Raw genomic sequence first — 13,837 nt, forward strand, 5'->3', positions numbered from 1 at the left:
TACCATTGTTTAGGTGTTACTGACACCTGCTGAGAGATCTGAAACTAGCCATTACCATTCAAAGCATAGAACTCTGAATTTTAACGAGATTTGTTTTGAAATCAGTCAATTTTTGCTTATGTTAGGAAGTCACTTAGCATGAGCTCTTGAATCAACCCGGTTTTGTTTTTTTTAGCAAGTGGTCCAAAGGGGAGCTCATGGGGAAATTTCACATTTCCTAATCATCCTCATCAGATGCTAATAATGAAGCAAGGAAATTCCCCAGAGACAGCCACAGCATCCAGGATCAGGGCTGAGCTGAGACAGGAGGAAAATGCTGGATGAGATACATGGGGGAGGAAAGCCAGGACAGCCACAGAGCACAGCGGGAACACGACTGGCACAACACAACAGCAACCTCAGAGCCTGAAATGGCAGCAACTAAAGAGACCTGAGAAAAGCAACAAGCCATGGCAGCAGGTGGGGCCAGCCGCTCTCTCCCTTTCTTATCTACCCAGGCTAAAACTTCCAAAAGAAAAGAAAAAAAAAAAAAAAAACACAAGGAAGCATCAGTCTCAAAAACTATAAATCAACCCTTAAATTACTCAGGGGTTGACCAGGTATCTCCATTTGGTCCAACTCTCTATTCATTAAACATTTTCTTTTAATCAGATTAGGGAAAAGATTGAAAATAAAGAGCAGATGAGTTCTGGAGATTTCCTATAGATTTCAATTGTCCACAAAAACCCTCTCTCTCAAGCTCATAGATCCCTGATGGTTGGTCACATGGACCAAGAATTCTGAAGTACCATCTAGCTTCTTGTAGCTCTCCTTTCATTTGCAAATGAAGATAAAAAAAGTAAAAAGTATGAGTTCTATTTCTTGTCTCTCTTTTAATACTGTCTAAATTGTTAGAGCTCTGACAAAGAACGCTGGAAGCTGAAGTGGAAGCCCTGTAGCTGATCAGCCTGCATGCCGCTCTCTCGGCTTTTCCGTGGGGAAGTAGCTGAAGCCAGGCAGCATGCAAAGTGTGAGGAAGCGGAGCTGTGCGCAGCAGGGCCGAGCCACAGCACTACACCCTCCACACCCATCTTTCTAAAGCCAAGGCAGAAGCAGGAAGTCCAGAATGGCCTGTCAAAGCAGCTGCCCATTACACTCTCACAGCAGTGGAGACAAGGCCTGAGGGTCCTGGGGCCCTGAGCCGTGCTCCTTGCTGTGGACAGTTACCTGATGCTGTGGTGTCAGAGAGGGTTCCTGCGTCCAGAGAGGAAGAGCTGGGTGCCTGGCCGGACAGTCCCAGGCTCTGCAGGCCCAGGGCACTGCTGCTGCTGCCTGGGAAACAAGTGGAGAGTGAGCACAACATCCCCTCCAGGTCCCATCCACAGTGCTGCTTTGGCCACGTGCTGCCCTCAAGAGTCTCCAAACACCAGCATGTGACCCCCTCTGGCCTAGAGGAAGTTAGCCAACAGCCACTGCTGTCCACCCACCAAGTTCAGTTACAGAGATGGTGGAATGCTTCCTTCAGCTCAGGCAGGACACAGGCTGGAGGAATCTAAGATTCGAGAGGAAATAACCCAAACTGGCAGAAACTATGAGATTAGCGCTCAGACTGAAATTCCCACCACAGCCCTCTCACTCTCCACCTGTATCTCTGAACAGCTCTCACCCAGATCAACCTCTCCCCAAATCTGGGGACAAGCTAAGTCAGCTGGATATCAGTAACTGCCAAACCCTCTTTTCCTGCGCAAGGCCAATGGGCTGCTTTGTTCCTGGCATGGCCTTCTACCTTGTTGGTCCTGCTGCAGGCTCAGGGCAATGGCTAGTTCAACCATGGTCTCGTCATCTGCATCAGGCGGGATGTCCAGCATGGGGGGGAAGCCCTCTGCGCCTGCCAGCAGGGCCTCCAGGGGAGAGGGGTTGCCATTGTTGACATTTTCAGCTGTCTCCAGGACCATCGACTCAGACTGCAGAGAGAAAGCTCTGTCAGTGTCCCATGGTAAATGGTAACTTTTGGAAGTCCACTGAATAAGAGCTAGAGGAGAGTTTTGAAGCTCCTCCTCCCCTTCTCCTGCTGCCAGAGACTCACCACCATCTCAAAATCTCCATGGTCCACCTCACTCTGTTCCTGGCTTTCCTGACGGATGTGACCACCATTCGGGATCCCTGATGACTGCATTTTCTCATCTGCATCATCATCGTCATCATCATCCTTGTCTCCTGAGTCAAAGAAACCCCAGTCACCTGAAGGTGCTTGCTTTCCTCCTTTGGCACATGGTGCGATAAGTCATGTGGCAACAAAAAGCCTGGCCAAGCTACCAGCTAGCACCCTGGGCTTTAGTGGGAGAACTCCGGGGTGCTATGCCTGGCCTTGTTCTCTTACTTCTTGGACCTATAGCATCTGGGAAGATGGAGGCGGCTGTGACAGCTTGCCCCCCACAAAAATAAAATGTTTTCCAGCTAGTGAAGGAAACAACCTTGGATTCCAAAGGGATTTCCATAAAGCCGAGAGATCTAAAACCAGGAGGCCCCTCAAGTGCCCACTAACTCTCAGGAGACCTTGGATAAGACAGGAAAAATCATATGATTGGGATCTTTACCTTTTGTCTGTCATGACAGATTAGAATTTGTTTCACTACTTTTTTCTAAAACAACTAGGTCAGTGAGATTTTCACACTATGTAAGTATTATGAAAAGAACCAGAACTGAAGTGTAAAACCACTGACTGGAAACCAAGGATACCACTGCAGGTCCTGCCTGTGCCAGCTTTTGTGTGAAGGTGAGAAGGCCTTCTAATAAGGAAGATGTCCAGGTGAGACTCCTAATTGTCAGAAGAGGATAGAGACCTCATCTTCCACTCAATGGATTGCTAAAGCATGTAAATATGTCCCTTAGAAACATAAACTATCTCCACTCTAGGTTCTTGCTAGAGAAAAGAGCCACAAACTTAGACAAGATAAATGATATGCAAGGAAGACTGTCTGAAAGTCACAAAGTTGTGTACATTCCTCTAGACATGCACTGTCCACTGAGCACTTAAAACATGGCTGTCTACAAGGAGATGTGCCACTAGTGTAAAATACATTCTGGATTCCCAAAATGGTACCAAAACAGGCAAAATATTTCACTAATAAATTTTGTATATTGACAATATATGTTGAAATAACATATTTGATATACTGGATTAAATAATTAGTAAATCAATTTTACGTTTTACTCTTTATAATATTGCTATTAGAAAACTTAAAAGTACGGCTGGGCAGTGGCTCACGCCTATAATCCTAACACTTTGGGAGGCCGAGGCGGGTGGATCACTTGAGGTCAGGAGTTCGAGACCAGCTAAGCCAACATGGTGAAACTCCGTCCCTACTAAAAATACAAAAATTAGCTGGGTGTGGTGGCACATGCCTGTAATCCCAGCTACTTGGGAGGCACAGACTGCAGTGAGCCGAGATTGTACCATTGTACTCTAGCACTCTAGCCTGGATGATACAGTGAGACTCTGTCTCAAAAAAAAAAAAAAAGAAAAGAAAAGAAAATGTAAAGGTACATAGTGACTTTCATTTGAAATTTACTTCTAAATCAAGCCAAGTAACCAGAATTATATAATTCTGTTATTCAGACACCTTTTAGAATTGCCTTTACTGAATCGTAAAATGTTATGCCCTTGACTGTGTCCAAGTGTATCATGAGGGAAACTCCTGTGAAATTTGCTATCCAACTTATTGTAGGTAAGTCCACTAAGGATTCTGCCCCTTTGGCAACAAAATGGACATTTAATGAAGAGCTTCTATCGCAAGAAAAGTTACATTTTTGTTTTGTCTTTGGTCACTGTGCTTTTATTTTTGCTATGGCTCTTAGGAAACTTTCAGCCACCTCACAAGGTCCTACATGGTTGTTAGGTGAGCCATGGCCTCTCATCTTTATTTTTATTCTACTTACCATATACATTTTGATGTGCCACCTTAAATTCTTTATGGGGTGAGGTAGCATTAGAAAAAAGGTAGATACATAAACAAAAGTCTCCAGGACCTTGGTCAACATGCGCAGCATGTCTAATGCTACTGTACCTCCCTCTCTCCCCTCCTCCCAAATACAGGCTTGAGCCTAAACCCAGACCTCACATTACCCATTGGAGTGTTGCTTCGAGGGGAGGAGGGTAAAGTCACATGTCTCCGTTTGTTCCTGGGCCTTAGGACTCGAATTAGAGCTTGTTTACAAGAGAAGCTCACAGCAGGATCCTGAGGTTTAAAAGGAAACTGTCACGCTTTGGTCTCGTATTATTCATGAAACTCTCTATAAAACACTTTCCTTTCTTGGTCACTCACTCCCACACATGTGGATACCTCTCTACTCTCACCTGCAACACAGCGGACAGCAGGCACATCAGCAGGTTAAGTTAATCCCCCGTTCCTGACCTGGCACACATAAAAGAGCCATTCACTAACTTCCTGTCTCTCAGTTCCTGGGGATAGACTGGCAGGTCATTCGCTCCTGAGGCCATTTTGGCCCCTTACAAAAGGCTTTGGCTTTTTATCAGATGATCAGGCCCCCAGTGCGCATCTTAGCTCTGTGCTAAAATCAGTAGTTTTAACACTAAGCTTCTGTGAAAGGGTCACTGGAAATAGAAATCTTGATGTACTACTTTCATTCATGCCCTCATTTAAGTCACAATTCACTGAGTTACCTAGCACTTACTATGCAGCAAGCAGCAGGCCAATCCCTGGTGATTCAGCACTGAACAAGAGAGACTAAGCCCATCCCCTTTGCAAATCTTTCTCTTCCATGGAGTAAGATCTTAAAGCTTTTACTGATATTCGAAACTTCATCCCTTCAGCTTCCTTTAAATCTATTTTATTTCATTAGTTTAGCAAGCTAAAAACAATTTCCCAGACATTCCCTGGCTGCTGAGAGCTCTCTGAGATTGTAATGCTACGTACAGGACACAAGAGCATCTGCATGTAGATCTTGGATGCTGTGTTAATACAATCCAGCTCACAGGTGCAGTAGCCATGGATGATGTCCACCAGAGCATTGACAGTAGCTTCAATATGAGTTAGGCCTAAAGGAGACACAAACATTATTTGAAAATCTGGAGAAAAAAGCTCTAACTACTTGAGAGTCTGAGACAAAAGTGTAGCTTTTTATCTCCGCATAAAAGGTCATGCAAACAAAATGACAAACACTCACACACACACTCACTCACACACAGTAGCCTGTCAGTATTATTTGTGATTTGTTTCATTAACAGTTTCCTAATCTCCCAAATTGTCCTCAAAAGCCTTTCCAGATATCTTGAGTCACAGAAATAAGTAGCTGTCCACTCTCTCTGGATATCAAAAGACAAGGCAAGGAAATATGAAGAGGAAGGCAGATACTAAATGTCCTCTAATATCCTCCAACCTCAGGTGATGACAAAACATGACCTTGACATGCCTTTTAGGTTCACCCACCCAAGTGTCCTCCAAACATGAATGAGCACCAGGATCATCCTACTTTTCTATATTGCTATTCAAACCCTTACCCTTCAATCTGAATTTTCAATGGTATAAGAAGTTAGAGACCAAAAGAAATATAATAGTCCTCAAGATACTTTTGCCTTTTGAGCTGGCTTTAAGCCAAGTTATCAAAGATTTTTTAAAACAATGATAAACCAGTGAGGAGACACACAGACACACACACACACACACACAGTGCCTCTTTATGTAAAATATTCAACCCCAGTGAAAAGATATGGTACAAGAAAATCCCACTCTGCCACACTGCTAAATTCCTCAGGAACATTGCATTTATCTCACAGACTTCTACTTGTCAATTATGAATTCTGGAAGAAATGGATTATGGAGAATGAAGGCTAATGGCTAATGGTCATGGCTGTTCAAAGACAGAACTTACATCAGGCTTCATTACCAAGATTCAAATATCCCTTTTAACATACCTGGAAGGCAGGCAGGTGCCAAGAAGGCATTCTTGGGTTTAGATGCATGGAGTTTCCAGAAGTGGTTCACAAGCTGGGTGATGAAACTACAGCAATCTCCTTCCAACTGCTTCTGCGGTTCTTTCCCCTCATCCATTCCTTCTAAGCAGGAGAAAGAAAATTATCAACGATGGTAAATCTGAGGTGGAATTTAATTTGTTTTAAGGTTAACTCAGGTCAAGGAAGCTTGCCTGGGGAGGGAGTTTCAAGTGGGGGCCCAATCAATATGCCAACTATCCCTAGACTCCAGCAGGCACATCTAGGAAAAAAACAGTCTGGGAAAGGAATATCGCAGAAAACATTGTATGTTAGAATTAAGTAGAAGGGGGAGCATTTAGGATGTTTACAGCAGATTCAAAGATCTCAGTTCCAACTGTTCAACTTCTAAAACCTAGAGGAACATATGAACATTCTAGAGATTTCTCTAGAATAATTCTGGGATTCTAGTATTAAAAGGAGGAACAGGATGATGATAGAGCATGTAAATAACAGAGAATTGTAAAGGCAGCAATCAGCTCAATTTGACAATGACAAAACAGGTTTGCTACCCAGCCAACAGAAAAGGAGATGAGGAAACAGCACTAAGCACTGAGAAAGCTGCTACACATATTAATAATAGCACTGGCAAAAGAACAGCATGAAAGTGAAAGATATGTCACAGATGCTTCAAAGCAACCAGGGCCCAACCAAGCTTAGCTTTCCCCTGAAGCTCCTAAGAGGTAGTAACTTCAGAGACAGATTATATCTGATGTCTATAACACTAAATAAACTCAAGGATAATCAAAAGGATAAGCACTGGAAAAAGAATGTGTTTAAAATGGTACAATTTCAATGTCAAAAGGCCCTACAAGGTATAAAGACCAAGAAGCAAAATCCTTGTCTCTGAGCATGCAGTCAGTCAGAGGCCAGTAAGAACAGTAAGAAAGAGAGGGTAAATAGGCATATGAAGCAGATCTCAGGACCACGGCCATAGGGGCCAAGTTCACCTGTTTCCATCTGGGGCAGCTTTGACTCCGTAAAGTGGACAAGGTTGTTGGGGCGCATGATGGCAATGGAGCGAGCTGTGATCACCAGCCTCTGGAACACCTCGGGGTCCAAATCCTTGCCTTCTTTGCTGGATGTGTTGAGACACTGTACAGCTTTGCTCAGCAAGGCCTGATCCTATAAAACAACAGGGGCACAGAGGGTCAGCCATAAGCAAGAGCTGGGTACAAAAGCAAAGAGGAGAGAAAAGCTGGCAGATCACCAGGATTATTACCTCCTCTCAAGAGAACAGGCCAATGAACACCAATCACCTACAACAAATCTTCAAAGCAGCCCCATATAGTTAAGTTTCTTAATACATAAAATATTAATGTTATTAAAAAATTAAAAACCCTGCAGTATCAAAGTATGATGGGAAAATTCAAATCTACTCAGTTCTCCAGAACTGCTGGATTTCTTTCTCCTACAACAGAAGAGCCATTTCCTAGCAAATTCATATTACCCAAGGACAGTGTTTCCAAAATTGCCTTTCCTCGAGAGGCTCAGCAGGTTAAACTCACATTTTTCAGTTCCCTGGGTTGGAGGCACAGAAGCTAACCAAAGCTCTGGGTTGATGGTTCCTCTCAGAGCCTTTCTTCCTCAGGGGTCTGAACTGTCATCTTTTCCATCTACAGAAATTGGCCCAATTTGTCTCCTTTGGCAATGCCTTTCTTTTATAAGTGATACCCTCTTTCCCCAGATTTTGCCATCAGAGGCACTCCAACAACTATGCAACACTTGTCTCACCAACAAGGACAGTGCACCTCTCGTGTTACGCCACAGCTGAGGGAGGGAAAACACTAGCAGTCTGTCTCCTGAGGGACTCCCTCACCTCACCCTTTTCCAGTGAGAAGGCCACCCACACTCAATGTCCCTCCCTCTCTTTCTTAAGTCTTGTTGATCCTGTTAGAGTGACAGAAAAGTAAGTATAAACCAGGGGCCCAGTCACTGGCTTATCCTCAGTTTTGAGTGGCACTTGAGAATTTCTCAGGACAAACTCTGTAAAATGTAGGTCTAATCTGAATGCTATCCTCTCTTTACCTTACTTTGCTGTGCTGCTGCTTTACAATGAAAAGCTAACTTATTTGATTCCCTGTCAGCACTGCAATTTCCTTTCCTACACAGGCATCCCTGAGAGAGAACAGTTACCTTGTGGCTGTGGTAGGCCGAGCGGCTGGTGTGCAGGCTGGCCAGAAGGCTCTTGGACTGCTGCTGGACACTGGCAGGTGCTGGCAGGGACAACAGTAAAGTGGCCAGCTCCTGAGCGGCATTCTTGTTTCTCTCCTGAGGCAAAAGACGGCAAGGTTATCACTAACCCCACCAACTCGAGGCAGAATGAACTATCTACACTCTGCCTGCCCTTCCTTCCTTCTAGGCCACCAGGGCTAGGTTATGCTCCATGGACTGCAAAGAGAAAAAAAAAAATTCAGAAATTATGATCCTCCTTCCTACCAGATGAGGAAATGGAATCCAAGCTCATGATTCCCAGAACAGTGTTCTTGTACCAACACGCATCCTATTCTATGACACATGCTCACTATGGGCCCTAAAAGTAGGACATGAGGCCTTAAGCTGAAGACTTCTCTGGAGCTTCTTAGCAAATCAAGATTATGCTACTATAAATGTTCTTTAGCTGCGAGGCCTCAGGGCCTCAGACAACTCCACTGACTTCCTGCCTCTTCAGAAAGCTTCCATGTGCTTTGAAAAAGTGACTTGCCTTCTCGATGATTGGGCCAACGGCAAAGCAGCTTTCCAGGGCTTCTAAAGAACTCACAACCAGCCTGGGGAGACAGAAAACCTGGCTTGAGTACAACACCGTTCTCTCCGCCTTGCGCTTTAGCCTAAGCAAACTATAGTCATGAGGACCTTGGGGACAGCTAATGAATGCCAAATACAAAATCAAAGCACAATAAGACCTGCCACAGGCACCATGCATATCGTTTCCTATGTTACAGGCCAGGAGAAACCTGGCTCCTGCTCGGAGATCAACCTGAGGCCATGTTCATAATCCGTAACTCAAAGACGGGGCTTTTCTTCCTCAAAGAGGATAAATGTGCTTCCTTCAGCTGCCTGTGGCAGGGATCACTGAGATGGGCTTAACAGTCTTGATGCAATGGGACCCGAAGCTCAGGTGCCCAGAGATCAGTGGGCAAAAGGATACACAAAGGGAAAGGTAAAAACCATCTTCTTATATTGGAAAGTTTAAAGTTATATATGCACAAAGGCATTTCTTATGAGTCCCTAAGTATAGGGGAGAGAACAAACTATTTTTTAGGTGCATGCCAATTGCCAACATTCAAGGGGTAAATACAAAGCATCTTTAGAAAACTGAGCGATTTCCCCTTAGGAAAGGAATAGGAAACCCAACTACTACTATTAAAGGGTACCAAGTAACATGCTCCCCAGGGTTTACTCCTTTCAATTTAATGTGGCATAGTAAAAAGAATAACATCCTGACAGCTGAAGCTCTGGACAGAGAAAGAAAAGTATTCAGAAGGTAACTGGAAAGAAAAGGGTTAAGGGGTAGAGGAAGGCAATAAAGAACTAGGGAAGAGGAACCTGAGGCATAAAATAAATTTGGATAGAACGAGCTCTCTAGTGGGTTATCAGATGGTAGGACTTTGCTGCTAATCCCTCTACCCCGAACCCCCTTTTCATCCACTTAGAAAGGGAGCAGAGAGGACTAGGGTAAGGAAGAGAGAGTTGAGAGAGTGTCTGACATGGCCAACACCAAGAGTGCACTTACAATCCTCCATGTACTCCATTTTTACACAGGGACAGCTCTGTAGCCATGCAATGACCAGAACAGAAAGAAGCGGGAGGACTCTTCAACAGAAGCAGAATCAATGCAAAGCCACACCATTGGTTACACTGCTCTCTGACACACACTCACTCGTGCAGAGAAAAGAAAGAGGGCATACTAACCGGTCCAGCTTGGTTAGGGACTCAGTTTCAGAACTTGGGGGAGAAGCAAAGAAAAAAAAAAGGAAAAAAATGTGAAGCTCAGAGAAACCTGGAAACACATCCTAAGCAACCATGTATGGATAGGGTATCGGGGAAAAAGAAAGAGAAAGGAAGGGAGGGAGGAGGCTGCTGGTGGGAGGCAGTGATTCCAAGCAAGGCTATTCTTGTGACTTACAATGTAAGAAACTCAAAATCTTACATCATGAATTACGGTATTTCATCTACCATGGCAAACCAGCAGCTACCTAGCACAAAGAAGCCAAGCACAATGCTTAAGAATGCCACTGTAGGGAGACTAAGGAAACTCTGGACTCTGCTACAAGAGGCAGCAGACAGCCTCTTTGCTGGCAATGTTATTACCACAGAAGTAGCTACTGCAGAGAAAGATGATGAAAAGATGATGAGCTCAGAATGGAAGGGAGGATGTTTTCCTATCATTTCAGCAAGCCTGGATCCTAATCTAGAATACTGGCTTCAGCATCATCTAGCCTGTGGCCTCTGGCTACTCTAAAGGGTACCTGAGCATTAAGAGAAGGGACAGAACTTCTGCCCAGGGAGAGACTCTGGTGTCACATGACTCTGAGCACATTTTTCAGGCTTTGTCTGCACACTAAAGAGACACTGAATATGGGCGAGTTGTATGAAAACTTGAAAAAATCCCAGGCTAGCCTTGAGATGGTTACTAGAAGCTGGCTCTCTCAAGACACGGGAAGGTTCTGCAGTGAGTGGAAGATGTAAAAACTGAAGCCACCCCCTGCCAGCACTGGTACCTCTCCAGGACAGTTCCACTGGTCGTAGTGGGGGCAGCTGAGTCACCATCTCCAGTGCCGTTGCTCTGGTTCAGATTTGAAGGGCAGATGTTGCTGACAGAGGCAGAAGGGAATTCTTCTGGGGGCTCATCAGGCCAGCCAAACTGCTCCTTAGTCTTGCCATAAATTTTTACAGCATCTATCATGGTGACACCTGCTGGATCCACCGAGGCCCCAACTGCAATAAGCAAGAGAGGACTTTAGGAAGCACATTCTCTAAAGAGCCACCCCTCCAAATCAAAGATCAGAACGGTTGGAGCAAAGAAGTAAATCATGTCAATTTTACAGACATAGAGAAACTTTATCTTCTGAGATATTCACAGCACTTTAATCGTGTATAGATGCTGAATACATGTGGAGAAAGTTCCAGGGACCAAAAGTCAATTACATCTCCTACTCAGAAGAGTCCCTAATCATCACTGTAAGGGTCCTCTTTTGCTTCAGAGTATTGTATCCCCTACCCCTCACTCCCAAGTGTCTCTACACACTTTCTTTGTTCAAAGTACAGATCATGACCATTCTCACTAACAGCAACTATATCTAGGAGAAAGCGTATCAGACCATGGCCAATAATTGACAGAGAAATGCAGTCTTGAGTAAGGCTCAAGGATTTGTATTCTGAGGGTGTAGTTTTCAGTGGCATAGCAAGCCATTGCTAACCATCTCTCAGCCACGTGGACCTGAGGTCTTCCTCTGTGCTTTAAGAAAGCCTTGCAATTTCATGTCAATCTGCCTCCTCTCAGCCTAAACACAGAAGTAGCCCCGTTAGTGAGGCAGACACAACACTATAGAAATGAATACTTAACGAAGTGCAGCCCTATCTTTACTGCTACCATGCTCCAGTGTACTCCTTTCCTGTCACCTTGCCTCTTTAATATTTCAAATGAAGCTCAAAGTTTCCTGACAAAAGGACAGAAAAACCAGTAGAGTGGAGAGATCCCAGAATATTGGAGAGTCACAGACCAGTGGCTCCCAATTTTGCAGTCACAATGAGGACAGAGTCTGCACCAGGGGTTGGTGACTCACTGAAGAGGTTCAGCTTCTTATCAGCCTGCAGGGCTTCTTCTCTGGTGAAGGGGAAGTCAAACCAGCGTGAACGACTCAGGTTGAGCTGCATAGTTCTGCCGAAGATCTCGATATACGATGGGGCCCGTTCTATTGCTTGAGTCCCAATCTGGATCCGCATGCCTGTCATCACCATAGTGCTATTGTTGTTACTTATCTCAATGGTGAAGCCTCCAGGCTGTAGGGAGACAAGGCACACATCAAGAAACTAACGGAAGTTCTTAAGTCTGAACTAGGACTCCTTCTTCTCTGACATTGTCTCAACATGTGAAGCTCATTAAATCTTATCCTTTTAACTCCCTGGTAATGACTTCCTTGTTTCTAAGAATGGGAAAATAGGAAAAGAGAGCAGATTCTCTTCAATGTCAGGCTTCCTTCTCCCCAGCATTAACAACCTCTTTGGTGTCCTCTACACAGTAATCCTGCTGGTACTGGTGGAAACCCAACCTGTACAAGTCCTTTGCCAAGTGAGTGAGAATATCCATTTTTCTAAGGAACCATTTAACTAGAACCGAGGGTTGTGACTGCAAGTATATACTCCATACTTGCATTCTAAAAGGAGATGTATTCCCAAACCATATTGTTTATGAATCCTTTTACCCAGGGACTGATCCCAGTTCAGTGCCATTCTCACCTTGGTGTTGGCCACATACATGCCGGTGGAATTCAGCCGGTGTTTTATCTGTTGTGCATTATAGACCTGCAGGAGGTCATTACCACCAAACTCCACATCTGTCAGCTGCTGGTTGTGTTCAAAAAAGTCAATGGGGAAAGTCACCTGGCTAGATGTGCGGGTTGCTGCAGAGAATGATACCAGATCGTCAGAGAGTCTCTCCTACCTTTGACCCGACACCGCTGGTAAAGACTCCTCCCAGACAGAGCCCACACTCACACTCTAATCTAAACAAACTCTGGATTATAACATTTGCATCAGCATAATGCCTACATGTGGTTAGCTCTTCAATGGTTGTTATCCCTAACTATGACATGTCCTAGCAATACAAAGAAATCTGGCATTGGTATCGGGTGTACAGTTAATAACAATAGGCTTTCCCATAACTGGGTTATTTAAAATAAACAATAGAAACTACTTCTTTATAGGAGAATGTAAATGAATAAACCAAAATTCTTTTGAAATGTACTCTAGAGCAAATTTAAGGTAATGTGATGATCCCTGTAATGGTCTTTGCTTAGCTGGATTCGTTCACTGCTAAACTCAAGCTTTCACTTTCCTGAAGAGTCCTCAGTCAGTCAAGTGCTAGACCACCAGCTCAGAGACCTGTGGTGGGCTCTTCACTACTCAGTGGGAAATTAACCAACTGAAGAGATCTATACTTCAATCAGTTCCATTCTTCAGAGAAGTCATTCTCCCTAAACCTAGAGAGAACAATCTCTCAAATAAGGTCCAGGACATAACTCGTTACTAGGCACCAAAGAACCGGTGGCCTGAAACAGGCAGCCAATGGGTGCTTGCCACTTAGAACTGTGACTCTGCTTTTGGGAAATTAGCTAGCACATACCTCTAATTTTACAAAATGTGCAAGTAGGACAGTCACCATTTCTTCACAGATATTTGCAACAGTCTATTCTGAGTCACTGTCTAGAAGACCACCATTCCTACTCCCCCACAAGTCATCTAAGGAGCCTTACTGATTGTAGCTGTTTTGCGCTTTCGAACAGGCTTCATGATGCTGATGACACTGCTGGGCTGCAGGGATGGCTGCAGCCAGTAGGAGGTGTTCTCCACGTTGGCCATGTAAATGCGCAGGCTGCCATCCTCACACAGCAGAATCATTGTTGTCCGCTGCTGCTCATTGCAGGCCATATGCCTAATGGCGACCATGTCTTGGATCTAGGAGGAGAGGACAAAGTAGGGTCGTAGTTCCCACACCTACAGATCAGCATCCACACAGAAAAAGAGGCAGAGATGCAACTGGTTTCACGGTCAGTTGAGAGGCTGTACAGAAGGGTGGCAAAGAAAAGGCATCTAGGAGAAAAAGAACTGAAAATCTTTTATGGGCCT

At 44.5% G+C, this 13,837-nt stretch overlaps 1 protein-coding gene across 8 annotated transcripts in view; it reads right to left on the bottom strand.

Annotated features, from left to right (window-relative positions):
• Positions 1-13,837, bottom strand: part of UBR4 (ubiquitin protein ligase E3 component n-recognin 4) — a 140,048-nt gene that overhangs the window by 67,932 nt on the left and 58,279 nt on the right. For 2 of the 8 annotated variants that reach the window (XM_050789719.1, XM_050789710.1), the window contains exons 46-60: positions 13,465-13,666; positions 12,449-12,612; positions 11,776-11,992; positions 10,711-10,927; positions 9,902-9,934; positions 8,694-8,757; positions 8,126-8,260; positions 6,940-7,114; positions 6,145-6,228; positions 5,915-6,055; positions 4,917-5,038; positions 4,106-4,217; positions 2,066-2,196; positions 1,766-1,943; positions 1,207-1,311 (exon numbers count right to left, since the gene is read on the bottom strand). In XM_050789719.1, coding sequence (XP_050645676.1) covers positions 1,207-1,311; positions 1,766-1,943; positions 2,066-2,196; positions 4,106-4,217; positions 4,917-5,038; positions 5,915-6,055; positions 6,145-6,228; positions 6,940-7,114; positions 8,126-8,260; positions 8,694-8,757; positions 9,902-9,934; positions 10,711-10,927; positions 11,776-11,992; positions 12,449-12,612; positions 13,465-13,666 — 2,080 coding nt within the window. The remainder of the gene's footprint in view (positions 1-1,206; positions 1,312-1,765; positions 1,944-2,065; positions 2,197-4,105; positions 4,218-4,916; positions 5,039-5,914; positions 6,056-6,144; positions 6,229-6,939; positions 7,115-8,125; positions 8,261-8,693; positions 8,758-9,901; positions 9,935-10,710; positions 10,928-11,775; positions 11,993-12,448; positions 12,613-13,464; positions 13,667-13,837) is intronic. The other 6 variants (XM_050789729.1, XM_050789738.1, XM_050789737.1 and 3 more) reach the window with 6 other exon arrangements.

Source organism: Macaca thibetana, chromosome 1, assembly GCF_024542745.1.
Source record: "Macaca thibetana thibetana isolate TM-01 chromosome 1, ASM2454274v1, whole genome shotgun sequence".
Classification (NCBI taxonomy): domain Eukaryota; kingdom Metazoa; phylum Chordata; class Mammalia; order Primates; family Cercopithecidae; genus Macaca; species Macaca thibetana.